The sequence below is a fragment of the Heloderma suspectum genome, chromosome 1 (assembly GCF_057233095.1).
Source record: "Heloderma suspectum isolate Gila_16-S chromosome 1, 16-S_ref, whole genome shotgun sequence".
In the NCBI taxonomy this organism is placed as follows: domain Eukaryota; kingdom Metazoa; phylum Chordata; class Lepidosauria; order Squamata; family Helodermatidae; genus Heloderma; species Heloderma suspectum.
Window position 1 is genome coordinate 434,710,963 of NC_139458.1, and position 24,380 is coordinate 434,735,342.

Below are 24,380 nucleotides of genomic sequence, written 5' to 3' on the forward strand. Positions count from 1 at the left end.
TACAACCATCACCATTTTACGTTCTCCTTTTGGGGGGGCAAAAGGCCAGGAGAATGAGCCATTGAACAGGCCAACAGAATTCCAGTCGATTAGCAATCCTATGCTCTCCTGTCTTAATCCAGGGACTGCATCGCTGGTGATTCTGACCCCACCTAGCTGGCCAATGCAGCCATTCCACCTTTGTAATGGACTTCTTCTACACACACATACACTCCCCTGATGCCATTTCCAACCCTAGTTTTACACTAGGGTGTGTTTGGCTTGTTGGCAGGGATGAATGGATTGTGTAAAACCCACTCTGACTGTGTTTTGCCAATTGTCAGGCGCTTTTTGTTCTGTCGTCTGCCCATCAATGGAATCGGATTTTTTTGTTTCTGAAGCTGCACGAATTTGCATTTGCGCAAATGCACAGTTGCGCAAATTCATTGGGGCGACAATGTGCAAATTTACCCCAAATGTGCATTTTCATGCTTCATAGGGGGAAATGTGCATTTTTGGTTGGGGTTTCTTTGTTTTGCATATTTTTCTATGACCAAATTTGGGAAAGATAGAAAACCGGTCTGCAAGTCCGAGGAATCCGCCTGATAGGGGAAAAGCCAGGCCGTCGTGGAATGCACAACTCAGATTCGTGAAAATCCAAACACATTTTTTTCTGTTGCAGATTTCTCTGACATCCCTACTTATAGGCCCCTCTCCTTGGGCCCTGAGATGATGATATTATTTCTTTAATTATTTGTTTGTTTGATTTATTTATCCCCTACCTTTCCACCAAGAAAAAGGTGCTTATGGCAGCTAACAATGATAAAAACTAACATTTTAAAATGTTGATTGATTAAAGCAATGATAAAACGAATACATTAAAAACAAAATGTAAAATCACAATACGAAAAGAATAAAAACAACACCCAACCCACAAACCAGCTTACATGCCAAAGGCCTGCTTGAATAAAGACATTCTTGTCTGTCAGCAAAAGGACAACAGAGAGGGAGCAAGCCTAGTTCTACGGCCTGGGAGAAGCCACTGAAAAGACCCATTATCATTATTATTGTACATGGCGCTTTACAGTGTACCAGAGGACAGGTCGCTGCCCCATGGAGGTTACAGTCTGAAATCTGACAGTAGGAAAACAACAGAGGAAGGTGAGGGGAGTGGAGGAGGGCTGGGAAGCAATATATGGTTCTTTTGGCTTGCACATGCAGAGGGCTGTTGACAGGCTGAATTATTATAACTCAGGCACAAAACGCCTTTGCCCTCATAACCAGTCATGCCACATGAAACTAGGGATGGGAGAAGCAGGGGTACTTGCGTTTCCTAAAATTCTCCGAATTTCACTCCAAAACTTGGTTCTACTTCCTCCTTTTCTCACTTAGGACCTGTTTTCTTCATTCATTCGAACGGGGAAAGTGTGCAATTTGAATGGGAAAAGTGTGAATTATTAAAAAATGCACACTTTTCCTCCACTGGCTAAAGCGTCAAAATGCAAATTTTTTAAAATGTGTAATTTTACAAAATTACAAAAAAACTTTAGTAAAGTATGCATTTTAAAAGCATGCATTTCTTAAAGTGTAATTTTTTTTAATAGTGCACATTTTTAAACATGCACATTTTTAAAAAATGTGAACACAAGTTGAGAATTTGCAAACATTTATGGAGAACGTGCGTTCCTGTTATCGTCTGGGGTTGTGAATGGCACATTTTTGAATGATTTGTGAACTGAAATGAATTTCAGGACCATCCCTACATGTGTCACTTTTAGAGAAATGACAAATGAGTGGACCATGAGTGCTGATGATTCAAGGGGACAATGTCTTTTTTCGGTTATCAAAGGGATTTTTAAAAGAGCTTTTCTGCGATAATAAGGCTGGTATCCCAGCCACAAGAGGGAGATCTGACACAGATTTGTGGAGACTTGAAAGGATAACAGCTCATGCAAACTTTTGAGAAAACCGAGACAGAAAAACTCCACCATGGACCATCAGGGCAGCATTAATATTATTACTTTTATGTATTGATTATTGTTTCCCCCTGTTATTTGTTTGCTTGTTTGTTTGTTTGTTTAATTAATTAATTTCTTGATCGCCCATCTGGCCAGTCACCCAGCCACTCTGGGCGATGTACAATAATACAAACAGTTTAAAAACAATAAAATTACACATTATTATTATTATATTTATTATATTTATACTCCACCTTTTTCTCAGTACTGGGACACAAGGCGGCTTACAAAAATTAAAACATATGAAAATATACAAAAGTTAAAATATAATTAAACAACAATACAATTGAAATTATATTAAAACAGCAGTTTAAAACAGCATTTTGGCAGCTTACCCCCAGGTTCCAACTATGTCCCAAAGGCCCGCTGGAACAAGAATGTTTTAGCCTGCCTCTGGAAACACATCAAGGAGGGAGCCATCCTAGCCTCCCTGGGAAGGGTGTGCCACAGCCATGGGGCAGCCACTGAGATGGCCCTCTCCCGGGTTCCCACCAAACATGCCAGTGACAGTGGTGGGACTGAGAGAAGGGCCTCCCCAGAAGATCTCAGAACATGGGCACATTAAAACATCATTTTCTAAAATTTCCCTAACCCACCCCAAATGTCTGCCTGAACAACCACGTTTTCAACACATAGTGGAAGCTCATGAAAGAGGGGGCATGGCGGAGTTCCTTAGGGAGGGAGTTCCACAGAGTGAGGGCCACCACAGAGAAGGCCCTCTCCCTAGTCCTCACCAGCCTAGCTGTCCTGGCTGATGGGACGGAGAGAAGACCATCCGAGGCTGATCTTGTTGAGCGGCCTGTCTGGTGTTGCTGGAGGCGCTCCTTGAGATAGGCTGGGCCGGAACCGCATAGGGTTTTAAAGGTCAAAAACAACACCTTGAATTTGGCCAGGAAATTATTCTGATAATAAGGCTGCCATCCTATGTCCATGCACTTGGGAGAAAGCTCAACTGAACTCAGTAGGATTTACTCCTGAGTAGACATGAATAGGAATGTGTTGTAATTTTTTTTTTAAAAACCAACATATATGTGCAATACAAAAAACAATACAATCAGGCAGTTGTTAAAACAGCACCCAAATTTTATAGCAGAACAATCCCCTTTTCGACCCATCCAAGGCTCCATCTAACTGGAGACACTTTCCAATGTGATTCCATTTAAAACTGGATTTTCAAGAAATGGAATTAGTTCCTTCCGTGGCATACGGAGCAACTAAAGTGGTGTATTCATTGACAAAAACCCACTTTCACGGGGCAAACGGCACCTGAAACCACATGAGTTTGGGGCTCGGTGGGCAAAGTCCAGCGAGTAGAACCGACCATCATCAACTGCGTAGGTGCGGTGCAGGGAATGCGTGGAAGCTTGCTCCTGGCCGCTCTCTTTGCTCCAGTGCTCAGTGAAGTGCAATTGAAGGCAATGAGTTACTTCCGAGTAGTTATGTTTAGCCCACTCCTCTCCTCATGTCCTCCCTTTTTTGGTGGGAGTAAGGGTCACCGGGGGGCAATCACCTTTTAAACTCATTAAACTTCTCCATACCTACGCTGGTCCAGAAGACTTAAACCAACAGGCAAAGGAATTCTCATGACCCCGCTCTCTGCGCCATACTCGGAGGAGTGCCTCCAGCAACACCAGGCAGGCCACTCAACAAGATCAGCCTCAGGTGGCCTTCTCTCTGTCCCATCAGCCAGGACATTTAGGTTGGTGAGGGCGAGGGAGAGGGCCTTCTCTGTAGTGGCCCCCACTCTGTGGAACTCCCTCCCTAGGGAACTCCACCATGCCCCCTCTTTAATGAGCTTCCACCACACATTAAAAACATGGTTGTTCAGGCAGGCATTTGGGGTGGGTTAGGGTATTTTTAGAAATATGATGTTTCAATATGGAATATTATTGTTTTAAACTATTGCATTATTGTACATCACCCAGAGTGGCTGGGTGACCAGCCAGATGGGCGATCAAGAAATTTAATTAATTAATAAATAAAGTGCAATTGAAGACAATGAGTTCCTTCCGAGTAGACATGTTTAGCCCACTCCTGTCCGCGTGTCCACCCTTTCATGATGGCAACTTTCCCTTCCGCCAATCAGCGGTGCTCCCCGCCAGCCCTTGCCAAAGGCAGTTGAGGTCACACAGACTCCCAAACCACCCTGAAGCCGCAGTGACAGGAAAATCCATCACAAAACGAGTTTGCAAAAAAACGGGATTTACGGCATTAAAACACGGGTTTGCTGTGGAGAGGGGCATATGTCATGTGCCATGATCGTTGGGGAACTACAGAAGAGCCAGAGTCAATCCTCCATGTAGATGGGGCCTAAGCCAGTGGTTGTCACCACATCTCTCTGTCTGTCTATCTTTCCTTCTACAATTTATATACCACCCTTCATCCACAAGCGATTCCAGGGCTGTGTACACATCATTAAAACAGACAAACCCAATACAAAACCCATACACTTCAAAAGACAAGTTAAAACAGCATCTCTGCAACCAGCAAGCCAAACAAAAACACTTCAGTTTAAAAATAAGTTTTAAATTGTAACATCATAAAATATTAAAATGTTAAAACGGTTGCACAAAATGAAACGTTTTAATGGGGCGCCAAAAAGAAAATAAAGTTGTACTATCCACTTTCTTTACACCATGTGCAATATGTTGAAATTACAGCACGTGCCATCTTTGGCACAGAATATTTCTTTTATTCAGCGCCCAGAAGACCTGCAGGATTAGCTAGTCTAGTGTGATGACTATTTATTTACAAAATTGGTAAAGTGTTCTATAGCTTTCAAAAAAGATTCCTACATGGAGAACAGTAAGTAAGTAAGTAAGTAAGTTGGAATAAAATAAATAATAAATCAAGTTATACCAAGGAAACCATTGCTGGTCATTCAGGAACAGTTTGTTTAAATAAAAATGTCTTTAGATGCCACCGAAAACAAAGTAACGTCGGCACCTGGCTGATGTCAACTGGCAGGGAGTTCCACAGAGAGGGAGCCGATACACTAAAGGCTGTACTCTGAGCGGATTCCAAACGGACCTCAGGTCCATGTGGAACCACCAGGGGCACCTCATCTGATGGCCTCAGTGACTGGGCAGGCTGGTAAGGGAGAAGGCGCCCTCTCAAATAGAATCCCGCCTATGCCAAGGAGCGGGGCCGGCCACCCTGAGGCAGGGTGAGGTATCCGCCTCAGGTGGCAGAAGCTGGAGGGAGGCCCTGTTCCTCCTGTGCCCCATGATTGTACCCCTCTGCCGGAGGACACAGCTGTGTGTGTTGAGCAGCCTGCCCGGCATCTCCAAAGCGCGCCAGTTCTCTTCAGCTGCCATGGAGGATGCTGTCCTGCTCCCAGCGTTAAAGTGCAATTCAACTGACAGTCCCTTTTTTGCCCTTGCCTCAGGCAGCAAAATGTCCAAATGGGGTCAGCCAGCGACCCTGGCTTTGAGAACGGAGGCGTTACAAGCATCTCATCATTTAACTGTCGGGACGGATGGAACACAAAGCACTAAATGCAGGAAGAGCGCAGAAAAATGGCCTCCAGCCTGGACAAAAAACTGGACCATCTCAGGGTCAATCGAATGAGGATGCGCCTCACACATCTGCAGAGAGGTGGGCAATCTGCGGGGTATGCAATATGTTCAAAACGCCTCGGGTGAAGGGGCATGGGGAAGAGATTTGCGGGACAAAAAAAATGCATCAGATAACTGGGGAGGGAAGGCTTCAAAATTCTGGGAGGCCCCAAACAAGCAGCCCCCCAAATCAGGAAGAGACAAAGGGATGGGAAAGATGCATAAACTGAAGAAGTACCCCAGATTCGACCCAGGAAATATGGGAAAGGCTGTTGTGGAGGTTAATACTTACGACTTGGGCATCCGTTCCTTTCCACTCTAGTTTCCCAGGCCGTTTAGTTCTTCCATTTTGTTTTTAGATGTGCACTGTGTTGTTTTTTTAACCTTTCCCCACTGCTCGTTTTAACTCTGGTTTTATTTTGAACTTTTAAAGGTTTTATATTACGTTTTGTCATGCATTCTTTTAATTTCTGTGAACCGCTCAGGAGAGGTTTGACTATTGGGTGGGGTGGGGGTATAAAAATACAATTAATAAAATTGAAAATAAAATAAATAATGCAGGGCGCAATCCTATGCTTGTTTAGACAGAAAAAAAGCCCTACAACTCCCAGCATTCCCCAGCCAGCTATGGCCTTTTTCTGTCTAAACATGCATAGGATTGCACCCAAAGGGAGTTAACAAGTACGTTCAGCAATGACAAGGCAGAGCCTCTGCCTGAAGTCTTGGTCCAGTTTTCTTCAGGCCTCCTCCGGGATCACCCCTTTGAATTTGGGGGCCTAGCCACTGCCCGTACCCTGCCATCCTCTGGAGCCGCGTGCGACCCTGGGAGTGAAGAGTGGGGACAGGCTACCCAAATCCAAGCCCCGGCTTTGCTGTCACCCAGTCGGGTCAGCTGAGGACAGGATTCCAGTCCCAAGGAGAAACTGACAGATCGGCAGTCTCCGCTTGTGCAAGAGGCCCAGCCCCATGCCAGCAGTGGTGTCAGACTGGGACAGGGCGGGGTCCATCTCCTATATCTGTGGCCTGGATCACAGATACACAAAACTATCACCTAGCCTACAGGGTAACCTCTTTCCAGCCGGTGAGCATAGTCTTTGTAAACCAGGGAAACCTGCAGATCCTCTCCCTCTTTCAGAATGCTGAACTCAGCTGCTTTAGCTGCCAGCATTTCAGTTTTACAGCTCTGGGCATCAGCCAGGGGATGAAAAACGGCCGACCTACCGACAAATCGCCTTTGAATCTTATCTACCTACCGGGGTAATTCTCCAGAATTGTCTGTCGGTGGCTTATATCACCCAATAAATATCGCCAGGCGATCAGTTTCAAAGGTGGAGAAGGCTCGTAAAACAGGGGATGGGGAAGGTGGAGCTCAGCTCGGGCAGGGATGACAAGGGCTGTGCCACTGAAACTCTCCCTCATCCACACCAGAGTCTAAGAACTCTGCCTGCCTTTGCTGCCTACTCAGACATTTGCCAGGCGTGTCGTTTCTGTCTTTTTATACTTTCGGTAAGAGTTACTGCTATTAATTGCATGACATTATAATTAATTAGGAATTAATTCATGCAGTAGAGCACTCCCCACAGTACTCCTCTCTTGCCTACACAACCAGGCAGTGGTGATGGTGGCCAGCTTTTTTGACTGGCTCTGCTCCTCTACCTTCAACAGTAGCCTGGTATCTGTGATGAAAATGGGGCCACCTATCTCCAGGCCAGGAAAAGCTTTGCTTGCTTCATCTCTGCCTGTCAGACTGCTATCAAAGGCACGGGAGTGGAGCCATTTTTTTTTAAAGATGGCAATGTTCCTGTTCTCACACACACACACACACACATTCTGGAGTCTCATGGGTAAACAAAATGGTGCCTTCTTAGTGTGATCGCTCCACATTTCAACCTTGTTTGCACCCCATCGCCCAAAGCCATCAACATATCGCTCATCTTTGCAGTCTATGCAGCTTAGCACTCATCTCTACACTGGGGCTGAAAGAGTAGGACGGAACAATTTTTCCACTGGTGATGTCCTCCCAGTTGGGTTGGCTCACCTTTGGTTTCCTCCAGTAGTTCCCCAGTCAACTTCCCCACTTCCGCCACCGCCGGCCAGGGCAAACCTTTCTCAGCAGCAAACACCAGGCTGCGGTAATGGACATCAAGTTGGATGCTCTGGCGCAAGTCCCGGATTTCGTCAAACTCCTTCCACCCCAGCAAATCTCTCAGGTACTGGCGTCCTTTTTTTTGCTGATGAAGACACCAAGGAAGAAATTATCATTAAAGGCCTATTCTTCTGTGTGTATCCCCACCCCCGCAACTGGGATGGTCACTTGAGCATTGCCAATAAAGAGGACAAAAGGGGACACAGATTTACATAATATCTGCACATGTTTATGTATATGCATAGATGCAAATTTAGAAATTATTACTATAAAATCAGGGCCTGCTCCAGTTGGACTCCCCCACCCCCCCAGGGCTAACTGCCATCCATGGCTCTGTGGGGAAGAAGAAGGAGCGAGGGAGCCGGCAAAGGGAACATCAGGGCCTGCTCCAGTTGGACTGCCCCTCCTGTGGGGATGAGAGGGGGGAACAGGGCCATCCCACCAGCCCTGCTGACAGTCTGCCTAATTCTTTTTTCTCTCTCCCCATTGCCTTTTCCTTGTGTGTCGTGTCTTTTTTAGATTGTAAGATTTTTTTGATTCTTTGGTCATTGACTGCAAGCTGCTCCGGGAGGCTTTTTTGGCTGAGGAGCGGGATAAAAAAATACAACAAATAAATAAATAAATAAATAAATAAATAAATAAGAAAGATTCAAATAGAAATAGACTGCATCTCACTGTAGTGTGGGAGACTGTGACCAGTGAGCTCCTGTGTGCCTGCTCAGTCACAGTTGATGGGCAGCCTCGAGGCCCCGCCCTGCTCTCCCTTCCTCTGGTTCTTTATCTTTCAGAAGGCTTTGGACTGGGCAGCCCTTCAAACAGAGGACTCTCCTCTGTAAAGGAGGACACATGGTCACCCTACCAATGATATTTATCATTTCCAGGCCCTATGATGTGTCCATGAAGTTTTGACATCCTATGGTGGGGAGACTGCCTCACACCATCCGAGAACTTCACCCTGGGATGGCTTCAAATGACAAGCTCAGGGTGAGGAGGGGATCTATCATGCCACATGTTGTTATTTCAGTGGTGCCCTTAAGAATATCGACAGCTGAGGCAGCCACTGGGATGGCTTGAGCAGCTAAACTGATCCTGGTTCAACCCGGAGCCAGAGTGCAAGCAGTTTGTTGCAGTGTTTATTTCCTTCAGTCCACTGGCCAGGCCTCTCCTACGTATGTCTACCCAGAAGTAAGTCGCACTTGGTTCAGTGAGCTTGCTTCCCAGGAAGTGTGCATAGAATTGCAGCCTGCATCTTTCTTCCTCACTCTGCATGACTGATGCCTATATGTGCGTTGATAAAACACTGCGCAATGGTGAGCCGAGTAACACATGGGGTGTGATTAAAAAACAACAACGACGTAGTCTATATTCAAACCACAGGAAATAGAGTTGAACCTCTCTTAAAAAAAATAAAAAAGTATTTGCAAATACAACAATAACAAACAAAACAAACAAACAAAAAGGATGGGGAGGAAACCACCAAAGAGAAGAAAAGAAGAAAGAACATATCATAAAACATATCCATGCACAATAATCATTTACATCACACCTAATATAAAAGTAGAAGATGGAAAAAGGATGATTTAACGCTTCCATTTCAAATGCATACGTTAATATAAGCAGTCCATACAAAACTGATGGAGATACACTCAAACGTAGCAAGAGCAGTGAGATCTTCAGTACGTTGGGCATGTTTGCACAACAACTCACAGTGGGTGACTAGCCATGCATTGGGGGTTATTTTGCGAACAATCCCCAGTATGTGGCTGGTGCGTCCAACAGATGATCGGATGCATCACCCACAGTGTGTTGGTTGTTTCCCCCCCCTTCCCCCTTGGCCCTCTAGCTGGCTCCACCCAGCATCCCAGGACACTTGACGGCAGGCCCCATCTTGTCTGCTGCCAGGTCTCCCATCCCCACTCTGGTCATGATCCCAGCTGTGGCCCCCTTGCCAGTGACAGCCCCTCCAACTGTGCCAAAATGGCCACCATTCCCCTGTCCCCACTTTGACCACAGTCCTGATAGTGATCCCAGTCCTTAAAAAAGAAAAGAAAAGGTTAGCTACTATTGCGCTATCGCGATATTGAGGCTATCCAAATAGAGAGGCATGGTTATCCACAGGGTTCAAGGGCTTCTCCTGAACCCTGGGGATGCCCTGCTTCGAATCCCCACTTGCCAAGTCACCAGTAACTGTTTTTCAATTTATCTCTTAAAAAAAAATAAATCTCCATGTCGCTCTATCACAGTTCTGCTGAAACTGCACTATAGCACAACAGCGGGTAACCGATAAAAAAACCCAGCAGCTAATTGATTAAAAAAAAAAGAGCTGGGACCGCAACTGACATCATGGTTGGAGTAGGGGAAGGGGAATGGTGACATGAAGGCGAGCCAGTGACAGCCCCTCTGAGGTGACATTTCGGCAAGTTGGAGGGGCTGTCGCTGGCAAGGGGAAGGGACCCTGGAAGCGGCTCAGCCGCAATTGCGAAGAGCGATTGCAGCCACACTCAGCAACAGCACCAGGGATTTCTGGCACTCTTGCTGAGCGTCTTTCTGCATAATGCCCTCTACCCACTCTGCTCCACTCCGATTCTGGGGGGGGGGGACTGGCTTGGGGGCCACTTACCTTCCCTCCTGCCAGCCAGAGCCATTCGCCTCCTCCCTGTCCCTGCTGATTGCCATGTCTTAAAAAAATAAAAAAAAATAAAAAGGGCGATCGGGAGGATGTGCCCGTAGATGTAAAATAGAGCCGTGAATCTTGCGTATAAGCCTGTGGACACATAGACTTAGACACAAGATTCATGACTCTATTTGTGTCTAAGTCTATGGGCACATCCTCCCAATCACTTTTTTTTTTTTTTTTAAGACATGGCAATCGGCAGGGACAGGGAGGAGGCGAACGGCTCTGGCTGGCAGGAGGGAAGGTAAGTGGCCCCCAAGCCATTCCCCTCCCCTGAATCCGAGCGGAGCAGAGCGGAGCGGAGCCACTCTGGAGGATTCCGGGGGTGGGGAGGAACGGATCACCCCCGCCCCACGGATTCCCCACCAGAACAGACGGTGGGGAATCCATACACCCCTACTACCAACTAGCACTAGACAGTAAATGATATATCACAATATTCATTAGATACTGGAAAACCCATCATCCTATCCTATTAACTGATCTAAAGTTCATCATTATTGTGGATTTGATAGCATTTACCATCTAGTGCTAGTTGGCAGTATCCATCTAGAGCATTTGTTGGAGTCTATATACGGCCATCAGCGGTGAGTGCCACAGCACTTTGTCCACTGTTGGACGAATTACTTGGTTCTTTACAGAAAGTTAAGCTGTGTATAAAAGTGTGTTGGAATGTAATGAAGCAGGCGTTCAGAACGTCAGAGAGGAATGGAATAAGGAGTTGGAATGCTCTATACAGTATAATCCATGGAAGGTTGCCTCAGATATGGGGAGAAGGAGGGGTTAAGGGGAGGGGGGAAAGGAAGCAGGTGAAAAAGGGAGTCCTTTGTGATCCTGCATTTAAAACGGAAGCAGAAAGCCCCGCTTTAAATGTGTCAGGGTGGACACTGAGCCCATAGAATCCCAGAGTAGTTCTGATTCTGAGGAAGAGCAGTCGCTCCTGGGAGGGGAGCATGCTCCTCTTTCCCAGGGCCAACAGCTGACGGAGATTCCTCCCACCAGCATTCCTAGCTTAGATAGCAGTCCAGGGAGTGACTGAGCACAGATAGCAGACTTGGTGGACGTGCGACGCCGACGCAGAGAGCGGCGTCAAATGGAGGGCGCAGAAAGGAGGCGTAGTGCCCGGTTGGCGCGCAAACAACGGCTGCGCCCAGAGGATCCAAGGGAAAAGGGGAGGGACTCTCCCTAGTCCTTAAGTTCAGGGGTCTGCCAGTAATTCCCTTTCAAACGGGGACCAGCTGTTCCACCTTAGGGCATAGGTGCTGTGCTGCTCAGATCTAGTTGCAAACAGTAGAGTTGTTAAGTTATAAAAGAAGAATAAAGCTTTGAAAGGAATCCCTTTGTCTGTGTCTGGACTTAGCTACTGGATTAGACTGAGAGAGGCCTCCAAGGAGCCCTTGACAAAATGCAGGATTTTAGGTTGCTGTAGAGATGCCTCTATAGCCTCGTGTGGCGCAGAGTGGTAGGTGGCAGTATTGCAACTGAAACTCTCTCCACGACCTGAGTTCGATCCCAGCAGAAGCTGGGTCCCAGGTAGCCGGCTCAGGTCGACTCCACCCTCCATCCTTCCGAGGTTGGCAAAATGAGTACCCAGTTTGCTGGGGGAAAGGTGGTCACGACTGGGGAAGGCAATGGCAAACCACCCCGCTACAGTCTGCCATGAAAACGCCAGCGTAAGTGGCGTCCCTCTAGGAGTCAGCAATGACTCGGTACTTGCACAGGAGGAACCTTTTTTCAGAGATGCCCCTAGACACTGCAAGAGAGTCTGGCTGTCTGCTGTCCTGTGTTTAGCCCTTATAGGGATGGCGGAGAATTCCGCCACGGATCTCAGTGAGGTCGAATGCTAGTGCATTCAGCCCCCCAAAATCCATGGTGGAACGAAGCCCCCCCACCCCCACCCAGTGAAATGGGCCCAGAACGGAGCCCCCAACCCACTACACGCGCGCGAAACTGAGCACTTACCTGCTGCTGTCCGCACCGACTAGCGAATGGCAGCCGCCTCCGCGGCCGCCATTCGCTTCCTCTTCATAGACATGATAGGCTATGTAAATACTTAAGTAGCCTATCACAGCTAACGCAGGGATGCCTTTTGCGTCCCTGTGGAGGCCATGATAGGCTACGTACGTATTTATGTAGCCTATCATGGCAAGGTATAGAATCATAGAATAGTAGGGTTGGAAGGGGCCTACAAGGCCATCGAGTCCAACCCCCTGCTCAATGCAGGAATCCAAGTCAGGCTAAATATTTACGTAGCCTATCACGGCAAAGTAAAAAAAAAAACTACGTACGCAAATGGCGGCGGCTGCCATTTGCGTTCCTTTTTTTCGCCGTTTTAGCCTACGTAAATATTTACATAAGCTATTACGGCGAAAAAAAGGGGAACGCAAATAGCATCCACTATGCTATTTGCGTTCCCCTTTTTTTTCCGCCGTAATAGCTTACGTAAATATTTACCTAGGCTAAAACAGCGAAAAAAAGGAACGCAAATGGCGGCCGCTGTAGCCGCCACCATTTGCATACACGTTTTTTTTTTTACTTTGCCGTGATAGGCTACGTAAATATTTATGTAGCCTATCATGGTTAAATATAGGGATGCAAACGGTGGCTAACGCAGCCGCCATTTGCGTCCCTGCTGCCCAGCGGCCGGATGTCCGGCTGCGGGTGGAGCCGGCTGGTGGCTCTGTGGAATACCCGCGGAGCGGAGCCGGCCGGGCAGGACTCCGGGGGGAGGGACGGAGCGCCTCCCCCCCCCACCGGCGAAGCAGATCCACGAAATGATAAGTGACTTTCGTACATCCCTAAGACCTTATGCCTTGAGACTCCCTCCCAATGTGCCAGCTTGTGGCCACCTCTTTTTCTATTCCTTCAAACTATCTCCTCTAGAGATGCAGCTGAAACGCAAAATAAGATGGGTCATAAATTCAATCTTGTATGATTGTAATTCACAAATGTATAGCTAGGCCTGTATAGCTAGGCCTGTTGTGATGCACAGGGCAGAAATACTATATTACACACACACAATTACCTAGGGAGGTAGTGGGCTCTCCCACACTGGAGGCATTCAAGATGAGGCTGGACAGCCATCTGTCGGGGATGCTCTGACTTGGATTCCTGCATTGAGCAGGGGGTTGGACTCGATGGCCTTGTAGGCCCCTTCCAACCCCACTATTCTATGATTCTATGAATTCAGTACTATTTCTGAAGATTTAAAACTAAGGCTGATTCAGCAAAGATGGATGTTTCCTGTATCCTGGACACCACAAAAGCTGGTTCAGAAAAAGCTGGCTAGCTCTGCTAGATGCTGGAGATGTAATGCAGATAATGTGTTGCTGAGGCATAGGATGTGGCATGCCCCATGCTGGCTTCTTTTTGGTTGAAAGTTACTGTCCACATAAATGTTGTCCTTGAAAAATCTGTGATAATTGTGGTCCATCATGCACTTTTAAATTATATTCCTGTGATGTGGAAATTAACAGATGGACAGAAAAAGTAGACTCTGAGAGCTCTAACAGTTGCAAAGAGACTTATACTCCAAGCCTGGAAGGATAAACACCCACCACCGATTATTCAATGGATGGAAGATCTGACTGTCTTTGCTGCATTGGAATGCACATATTACAGTCATCAGTTTCATCTGTATGCTTATTTAGATGTATGGTCTGCTTACATTAACACGTTCATTTTAAACAAAAGTGTCAGAACTTTCTTTTAAATCAATGGTGTTGTGAACATTTATCTGCATTTTCTTCCCCCTTTTGTTTTGTTATAACTGCAAATACCCTTTTTTTTAAGTGACCTTTCTAGAGCAGAAGAACTTCAAATCCAGATTGCAATGCAAAACAGCTGGATAAGAATTCATCAAGGGATTCAACTCTAGTCCCTGCCAGTTTCAGTAAGGACAAAGGTGGTGGTGGTTGTTTCATCACACTGCATATGTTGCTTGGCTCACCCCTGCAATGATGTCTGTCATTAACAATGTTTTGTGAATGACAGCTTTTAAGGTAATCATCACTGTTTGTACTTTTTGCATTTCAATGTCATCTGACAATGCAGTTTACATCTCGCCTGAGGTTATGCATCTGATAAAGAGGTCAGCGCTCAGGAAAGCTTATGCCAGAACAAATGTGTTAATTTGTTAATCTTTCAGGTGCCACAAGACTCAAAGGAATTCTACGCAGGTGAGTGAGCAGACTGGAGTGGGGGGAGCACTCCTCCCTGCCCCTCCTCCGTGCAAAGCATAGAAACTGAGAGGGCTGCCAGAGGTGGAGAATGGGGGAAAGGAGCCTAGGGGGACAGAAGGAATAAGAACATAAGAAGAGCCCTGCTGGATCAGACCCAGGGTCCATCTAGTCCAGCATCCTGTTCACACAGTGGCTGTCCATCCGTCAACCAGGAACCCACAAGCAGGGCATGAGCGCAACAGCACCCTCCCACCTATGTTCCCCAGCAACTGGTGTACATAGGCTCACTGTCTCTGGTTCTGGAGGTAGCACAGAGCCATCAAAACTAGTAGCCCTTAATAGCCTTCTTCGCCAGGCATTTGTCCAACCCCCTTTTAAAGCCATCCAAACTGGTGGCCATCACTGCATCCTGTGGTAGCGAATTCCATAGTTTAACTGTGTGATGTTGTCCTTCCTTTTATCTGTCCTGAATCTCCCACCAATCAGCTTTATGGGAGTACACTGTTGGGTTCTAGTATTCTGAGAGAGGAATCATAGAATCATAGAATAGTAGGGTTGGAAGGGGCTTATAAGACCATCAAGTCCAACCCCCAGATGAAGATGAAAGTGCTGATACCAAGAAAGGCATTTTGAGCAGGAAGGGGTGGGGGAAGTGCTGAAGAGAGATTAGTAAGATCCTAGGGAGTCCTGCTGGCATCTGTCCTCCTATTCCAGTTAATTTACCTAAAGGCTCAGTTAATTATGCTCTGGAATTAGAGACTTTTGTTATGCTCACGGCTAATACATCTCCAGGCCCCCTTTGCTTCCCTCCTTTGCACAATCCCTTCAGGGCCCTTTTACAAAGAGAAGCAAACCCAGTAAAGGTGCAATCCTATGCTTGTTTAGACTCTGGATAGGGGCGAATGCTCCTTCCTTGTTCTCCTCGACCTCGCAGTGGCTTTTGATACCATTGACCACAGTATCCTCCTGGACTGCCTGGAGGGATTGGGCATTTGAGACACCGTATTGCAGTGGTTCCAGTCCTTCCTCTCCAGCAGGTACCAGAGGGTAGCACTGGGAGAGGAGGTTTCGGACCCGTGGCTGCTCACTTGTGGGGTGCCACAGCGTTCCATCCTCTCCCCGATGCTGTTTAACATCTATGTGAAGCTGCTGGGGGCTATCATCAGGAGGTTTGGGGTGCGGTGTCATCAATATGTGGATGACACACAGCTCTACCTCTCATTTAAATCTTCACCAAGGTTGGCCGTAGAATCCCTGTCCAAATGTCTGGAGACGGTGAGTGGCTGGATGGGGAGGAATAAGCTGAAGCTGAACCCTGACAAGACCGAGGTACTTTTGGTGGGAGACAAGAGGAGGGTGGGGGACGTTGACCTGGTGTTGAATGGGGTACGGCTACCCTTGAAAAACCAGGTCCGCAGCCTGGGGGTCATTTTAGACTCCCAGCTGTCCATGGAGGCTCAGGTGTCAGCTGTGAGCCGGAAAGCGCTGTACCAAGTCCATCTGATACGGCGGCTTCGCCCCTACCTTCCCGACCATCTGCTTGCATCGATAGTACATGCCCTGGTCTCCTCTTGTTTAGACTACTGTAATGTGCTTTATGTGGGGTTACCCTTGAAGACGGTTCGGAAGCTGCAGCTGGTACAGAACGCGGCGGCTCACCTGATTAAAGGCAGCCACCAGTGTGATCACATCACTCCAGTGCTAAAGGACTTGCACTGGTTACCAGTTGTTTTCCAGGCCAAATTCAAGGTGTTGGTTTTGACCTTTAAAACCCTATATGGTTCCGGCCCAGCCTACCTCAAGGAGCGCCTCCAGCAACACCAGATAGGTCACTCAACAAGATCAGCCTCGGATGGCCTTCTCTCTGTCCCATCAGCCAGGATAGCTAGGCTGGTGAGGACGATGGAGAGGGCCTTCTCTGTGGTGGCCCCCACTCTGTGGAACTCCCTCCCTAGGGAACTCCACCATGCCCTCTCTTTAATGAGCTTCCGCCACGCATTAAAAACATGGTTGTTCAGGCAGGCATTTGGGATGGGTTAGGGTATTTTTTAGAAATATGATGTTTTTAATGTAGTGTTTTATTGTTTTAAATTGTTATTTTGTTGTATATCGCCCAGAGTGGCTGGGTGACCAGCCAGATGGGCAATTAAGAAATTTAATAAATAGACAGACAGACAGACAGACAGACTAACAGACTAAAGTCCTACAACTCCTGGTAGTGTTAGCTCGGGGATGCTGGGAGTTGTAGGGCTTTTTTCCGTCTAAACATGCATAGGGTTGCGCCCTATGATTGCCCATTAAACCTTTGCTAAGGAGCCAGCCCTTGATTCCAGAGTGGCAATGTATTATCAACAAAACCAACGAAGTGTCTTGTTGCACCTTAAAGAATAACACATTTATTCTGACACGATCCAGACCACGGGCCCTGCACCTACTCCAGAGTACAAATTAAAAAAGACATAGCTGCTAGACACACATTGAAAGTTATGTCTGCTTTGGCCCAGAGGATAGGGATGGAAAGGGGCCTGTCTGATGGAATTTCCACTTTTATGCAGCTCTGAGAAGTGCAGGAGTGTATTTTGTGCTGTGTGGACTTGGTCACATTTCCTAGGAGAGCTCAAACTGCAGAGGGTTGGAGGCAGCGGTCTTGAACTTCTTCCAACCTGAATTCCAAATTCTATTTTGGAGAAGCTCTCCTGGCCCGCATTCCAGCGGTGGGCATGGACAAAGGCCAGAGGGGGGGGAGCCAAACACAAAAGGGGCAGGGCCAAAACACCAGCATATTTTAGCTGAGAGCCCTTGCCGCCAGTAACTCAACCTGAGAAGAGGCATTCCAACCTTTTAGAGTGTGTGTGTGTGTGGGGGGGGAATTGCACAACAGCTAGGAAACCACCAAATGATTCATGGTTGGGTGAAAGGGGGTGGGGCCAGGGGAAGTAGGCGTGGCCACTTAGGGAGCCCCATAAGGCATGATTTGGCTTGTGGGCCTGAGAGGTTCTGCAGCACTGATTTAAGGGATGCTGTCATTGCACTGTGGATCCTGCACTGATGGGATTGGATTCACTGGAGGCTGGTAGTTCTGGTGTCGGTGGGGCCGTGAATCTGCTCCGGGGTTCAGCCAGAACCGGTCGGAACTCCAAGGGAACTATCCAAGGTGCTTTACAGTTCCGACTGGTTGTGACTGAAACCCAGAGTGGAGTCCCCGCCACACTGACATCGCACCTTGGATAGCTCCTTTAGAATTCTGACGGAAACCCAGAGCTGATTCACCACTCCTCTGACATCAGAGCCACCAATCTTCACTGGTTGGACTAGGTCACCTCCAGGATCCTTTCCAACATGAATGTTTTATGATTGTACTAGAGCGGTGCACACACCCCCACACACACAACCCACTTTGGAGGCAGATTCGGAGATTCCAAATCAGCCCCAACCTGCCTTGGCCTGCTCCGGAACTGGAGAGACCTGTTTCAGGCTCCGGAGCTGAAGCAAGATCTGGAGACCTGACTCAGGGCCCCCCAGTGCCACCACCATCACCTCCCGTTCCTTACCTGGACCTGCCAGGAGCGTGCACAGCCATTGGCCTCCTCTTACTGGAAGAAGAAGAAGAAGAAGAGTTGCCATTTTCTTTCAAAATGGCCACTCTCTCCAAGACGGTGACAGCTAATCATGCTCCCCAGGGGTCCAGGAAGGAGGGGCTCGCGCGACAGCTGTCCAGATTGGGCTGAAGCACCCTGCAGCACTTCATAGCGATCCAACCCGCTTTGGAGTGCTTCGGCCTGATCCTGACCTACTCTGGAACCACACCACTTCAGTTCGAAGAGCCCTGATCAGCCTCAGGCTTCAGGGTTGGGACCAACACGGTGCACAGCCCTAGATTCTATTACTCTTTTTACTTATGTATTTGTTTATGCTTTTATTTTTGTTCTTTCTGACTGGATACCCACTTCAGGTCACTGACCAAAAAGCAACACTTTAAAAAATAATAATCAGCAATTACGGTGTAACATAATCATAATCCAGTAAGATCTGTTTTTAAGTAATCTGTCTTGATGTTTTTAATTGTGTTTTTGCCGCATTATAATTGTATTTTATGTCATTGTGATTTTAATTTTTTTGTCAGTTTTCCCTTTTACACTGCCCAGTTGTCATAGGCCAGCTTATAAATCGAATGAATGAATTCCTTTAAAAAAATCCAGTGTGGTGTAGTGGTTAGAGTGTCAATCTATGATTCAGAAGACCCCAGTTCAAATCCCTACACAGCCATGGAGCTCGCTAGGTAATTTCGGACCCTGTTATCTCTCTAAGCATGACCTACCTCACAAGGTTGTTGTGAGGGCAAAATGGGCATGGGAGAGCACCATGTAGGCCACCCTACGCATCTTGGAAGGAAGGTGTAGATAAAAATACAATAAACAAATACAAAGCAATAAAATCTACATGTCTAAACAATCCAGTAATTCAGTAATTTGACTTTTGTATTTCAAAAATACTCTCTCTCTCTCTCTCTCTCTCACACACACACACACACCCTCATATGCACACCCAAAATTGGATCTGAAAAACCCATCTGAACTTAACTCATCTAAACTCATCTGAAGTCAAATATCAAAGAGCTGATCCTGAATATTCAGTTTCAGAGCTCGAATTCTGAGATGAGGTCTCCTTAGTGTAAATCCAGCCAGTACCTTTTGCTCCAAAAATTAATCTGCCTCTCGGCTTTATCCTGGTTTTCACAAGAGTGGATTTTGGCAAGCTGTTGAACATATGTCAGGGGGATTTCACCACCCCCTCCCACCCACCCCACAAGAATCAGCTTAAACTTTTTTTCTGTTTTATTTACCTTCAGCTGAATGACTGTCTCCACACCCTCTGCGGACAAGTTAGCCATCCTTCTTGGGATCAGTTGCTAGGCGACGTTGGCTTGTGATGCACAAAACTACGGAATGAAAGGTGAAAGTGAAAGGTTCTGTTAGAACGGAGCACGCCTTCCAAAGCAGGTCACTGGAGGCACATTACAAAGCGCATAAAGAAGAACGCAATCGCGCTTCACAACGTCAGAACTCCTGGTGACATCCGCCTTGCATACACACTGTCTGAGAAATGCACAGCAGCTAATTTAGTGGCTCCTGAGCTGAAATTTGTCGTTTGGACGAATGACCTCAAACCTCTATTTGTTAAAAAAAAAAAAAAAAAAAACTTAACTCAGGCTGCGCCTCAATCTCCACTCATTTGGGAGACATCCCCATTGAACTCAATGGGACTTACTTCTGAATAGATGTGTATAAGATTGCACAGTCTGTGGGACTTCTGAGTGTTGTAAGTGAGCTATGTTATGGTTATCCTAAGGCTCTTGTTTAATTGGTTTTGCAAGATTTTGGTGCTGCTTCCGCTGAATTGGAGAAAACTCGGTTTCACCCCTTGGAAATGGGTCAAAGCCAGAGTTCTCATGGAGGTGGTCAACCTGTGTCTGGGGATGAGGGTTTTGTTTTACCAGAGCTTATCCCATTTGCACCTCCTGGAACCAAAGGTGGACTCAGAACACAATTTGCGGTCAGATGTCCATACCTTTCTGAGTTTGCAGTGTAATTCGGGCAACAGCAAAACTGCGTTTGGAAAATGCATACCTTTGGAAAATGCACAGAAAAATACAGACATTTTAAAAATATACACGGACGCACTGGAATCAATGGGAGAAAAATGGGTACAATTGAAAAATGTGCCCCCAAATGTATACGTTGTGGAAAATGCACAGTGAAGTATGCATAACTTTCCGGCAGTGGGAGCTTGCAAACTGATATGGATATGACTTGGAACCAGGTTTGCAGCGGGAATCAGAGAGCCGTGACAAGCTTGGATGTGATGGCTGGATAGCATCACAGATGCAATGAATATGGACTTGAGCACGCTCCAGGGGAGAGCGGAGGACAGGAAGGCCTGGCGTGCTGTGGTCCGTGGGGTCACGAAGAGTCGGACACGACTGAACAACAACAACCTGTGTCTGGACTGAACCACTTCAGATTTTGGGAAGACTAACATGACTGAGTGCTCCTCCATACAAAACTTTTTCCCTCCACATAGAAAGCATGCGAGGAAAAAGGAATATAGGCTAGTGCCTAGGCATGCTAGCTTTCTTTGGACAGGGTTTTTAAATGTGTGTGTGTGTGTGTGTGTGTAAGAACATTCCATCACGTGCTTCCTCACCTGCAGACACAGCTTTATTGCAGTGAGAATTAGGCCTGAGCCTAATGTTTTAATTATAACTTCGTTATCGTATCTGCATTTTACCATTTGCCGCCTTGAGTAGTATTTATAATGGAAAGGTGGGATATAAATTCAATAATAAACAAATACATAAATAGAAAGAAAGAGGTGTGTACGGCTGACACAGCTGCCTATTAATTGCACTCCGTTACATCTTTGGCACCATGTAATAAACTATATCCACACATAGACACCCCAGCTTGAGAGCACCGTTCACAACTGCTTTAAAATATATTATTATTGTTGCTGTTGCTGTTGCTGTTGTTGTTGTTGTTGTTGTTATTATTATTATTATTCTAGGGGAAGGATGAAAGTATTTGCATGTAAACTGCCTCAGGGAAGACGCTGTTGCACAGAAATTACATCCAAATGAAATGTTGGGAAGGGGATCTGGTGCAGAAAATCAGCATGGCTGGCTGGGGAATGCTGGAAGCTGTAGGACTTTTTTCTGTCTGAAGACACATAGATTGCGCCCTGAGTTGCTGAGCCATGAAGTTCCCAGTCTGAAAACACAACACCTCACGTGGGCAGGGAACGTGCAAGGTGGCCTTGAAACGTCTGTCAGCCTCAGTCCCACAACTACACTATGCTGGGTTATAATACTGAGCAACCCTAGAAGGTTGCTGTAAGGACAAAGCACTTTGAACTCTAAAGCATTACATGTATACGTCCAAGTGTTATTTTTGTTTTAAAGAAAAATCTAAGTATGCTTTTTTAAAAAACAACAACTCTTTTTCATTGAACCAAAAAGATGTTTCCCCTGTCCTAGGACCAGAGCTGGCATAGCATTATTATTATTATTATTATTATTATTATTATTTTGACATGGATTTGTCAAAAACAAGTCCTGCCAGACGAATCTGATCTCATTTTTTTGATCAAGTAACCTCCCTTGTGGACCGTGGGAATGCTGTAGACATCATATACCTCGACTTCAGCAAAGCTTTCGACAAAGTGCCCCATGATATCCTGATGAGCAAACTAGCTCAAAGTGGGCTAGATGAAACAACGATCCAGTGGAGCCACAGTTGGCTACAGAATTGGACTCCAAGAGTGCATATCAATGGGACCTTCTCAAACTGGGGAGAGGTAACGGGTGGGGTACCGCAGGGCTCAGTCCTGGGCCCAGTGGTCTTCAACATTTGTATTAATGACTTGGAGGAGGAGGTGCAGGGAATGCTGATCAAATTTGCAGATGACACAAAATTGGGCGGGATAGCTAATACTTTGGAAGACAGAAACAAAATTCAAAGTGATCTGGATAGACTGGAGCGCTGGGCAGAAAACAATAGAATGACATTTAATAGGGACAAATGCCAAGTTCTGCACCTAGGAAAAAGAAACCAAATGCACAGTTACAAGATGGGGGATACGTTTCTCAACAACACTACAAGCGAGAAAGTTCTTGGAATTGTTGTCGATCACAAGCTGAATATGAGCCAACAATGTGATGTGGCTGCAAAAAAGGCAAATGCTCTTTTGGGCTGCAGTAGCAGTTCAAAAGCAAGAAATTGCAAGTAGATAAATAGGTACCGCCTTGGCGGGAAAGGTAACAGCGTTCCGTGCACCTCGGTGTTCAGTCATGACGGCCACATGACCACGGAAGCGTCTTCGGACAGCGCTGGCTCTTCGGCTTTGAAACGGGGATGAGCACCGCACCCTAGAGTCGGACACGACTGGTTGGGGACACCTTTACCTTTACCTTTAATAGAAGCATAGCTTCCAAATCCCGGGAAGTACTAGTTCCCCTCTCCTCAGCACTGGTTAGGCCTCATCTGGAGTACTGTGTCCAGTTCTGGGAGCCACACTTTAAGAAGGATGCAAACAAACTGGAGAGAGTTCAGAGGTGGGCAACAAAGATGATCAGGGGACTGGAAACAAAGACCTATGAAGAGAGACTGAAAGCACTGGGCATGTTTAGCCTTGAGAAGAGAAGACTGAGGGGAGATATGAAAGCACTCTTCAAGTTCCTCAAAGGTTGTCACAGAGAGGAAGGCCAGGATCTCTTCTTGATCATCCCAGAGTGCAGGACACGGAAGAATGGGCTCAAGTGACAGGAAGCCAGATTCCGGCTGAACATCAGGAAAAACTTCCTAACTGTTAGAGCAATACGTCAATGGAACCAATTACCTGGGGAGGTGGTGGGCTCTCCCACACTGGAGGCATTCAAGATGAGGGCAGCCATCTGTCAGGGATGCTCTGACTTGGATTCCTGCATTGAGCAGGGGGTTGGACTCGATGGCCGTGTAGGCCCCTTCCAACCCTACTATTCTATGATTCTATGATTATATATTAATATCCTGCCTTTCCTCCAAAGAGCTCGGCGGGGGGGGGGGGGCATCCATGATCCTCCTTCTCTCGATTTTATCCTCACAACAACCCTGAGAGGTAGATTAGGCTGAGAACCAGTGACTGGCCCAAAGTCACCCAGTGAGCTTCATGGCCGAGCGGGGACTAGAACCCAGATCTCCTGAGTTCCAGTCCAACACCCTAACCGCTACACCACCCTGGATTTCCAATGGCTCTCCGCTCTAACCATTACACTCTAACCATTACACCACCCTGGCTACTATTAGAAAACAGGCTTAAAACCAATTGTGCTTTGATCTTTCAGGTGCTAACTCTGACAAAAAAAAGTGGGACATTCTGTTCTTCTAGTCCTAGAAACTGCGGCTCTGTTTGCATGAATGACAGAGGAGAAAGCTAAGTGCTGCCAGGCCCATGATCTATCCTGGCTAATCTGGATTTCAGACTAAGTGAGTTGATTATCATTGACAAGGAAGAAACCCGGAGGAGACTGACCACTTGAGCAACGCCAGGGCTGTTGTCAAATACAGTCCCAATGCAAGCCTTCTGGGCTATGTCCTAGCATCATTTCTCTGAGCCTGGCAGCAACTTTTAAAATAGGCCCAGCCTATGTCAACACCCAGCACCATCAGGCATCCACTGGGACCCCGGCAGGACCAGCCAGCGCTGACACCTGCCCTGGGACCCCTGCCTGCGGGCTTACTGGGCAACTGCAGTGGTAGGTGGCCATTTAATTTTCCCACAATGCCCTGGAGCGACATTATGTTGGAGGCATTATAGGAAACCAAAATGGCTGCCCACTGCTGCCATGTAAGCAGACAGCTGGAGGAGCCACTGACCAGTGGAGGCTGGTGGCTCTGACATCAGTAGGGTGGTGAATCCACTCCGGGTTTCAGTCAGAACCAGTCAAAACACTAAAGGAGCTATCCAAGGATCCTTGGATAGCTCGTTTAGAGTTCTGACTGGTTCTGACTGAAACCCGGAGTGGATTCACCGCTCCACTGACATCGGAGCCCCCAGCCCCCAGTGCTAGGGAGGTCATTCCCTAAGAGGGTGCTACAACTAAAAAGTCCCCTTTTCCAGTAGTTGCCCTAGACTCTAGGGCAAATTAGATGGACAGCTACTGGAAAAAGGGCCTAGAGTTAGGAGCATAGGAAGCTGCTTCATACCAAAAATGAAAACAAGTAAAGCAACAATAAATACATCCAAGGCAACCAGCAGATAACAGCACAATTACTGCTGCTATATATTGCA

The 24,380-nt window shown here is 46.9% G+C and overlaps 1 protein-coding gene across 2 annotated transcripts in view; it reads right to left on the bottom strand.

The window, feature by feature from the left end:
* The window catches only part of C1H8orf74 (chromosome 1 C8orf74 homolog), a 121,174-nt gene that overhangs the window by 37,183 nt on the left and 59,611 nt on the right, over positions 1 to 24,380 (bottom strand). Inside the window, exons 4-5 of one of the 2 annotated variants that reach the window (XM_084833071.1) lie at positions 19,399 to 19,494; positions 7,593 to 7,785 (exon numbers count right to left, since the gene is read on the bottom strand). In XM_084833071.1, coding sequence (XP_084689197.1) covers positions 7,593 to 7,785; positions 19,399 to 19,446 — 241 coding nt within the window. In that variant the 5' untranslated portion in view covers positions 19,447 to 19,494. The remainder of the gene's footprint in view (positions 1 to 7,592; positions 7,786 to 19,398; positions 19,495 to 24,380) is intronic. The other variant, XM_084833082.1, reaches the window with a different exon arrangement.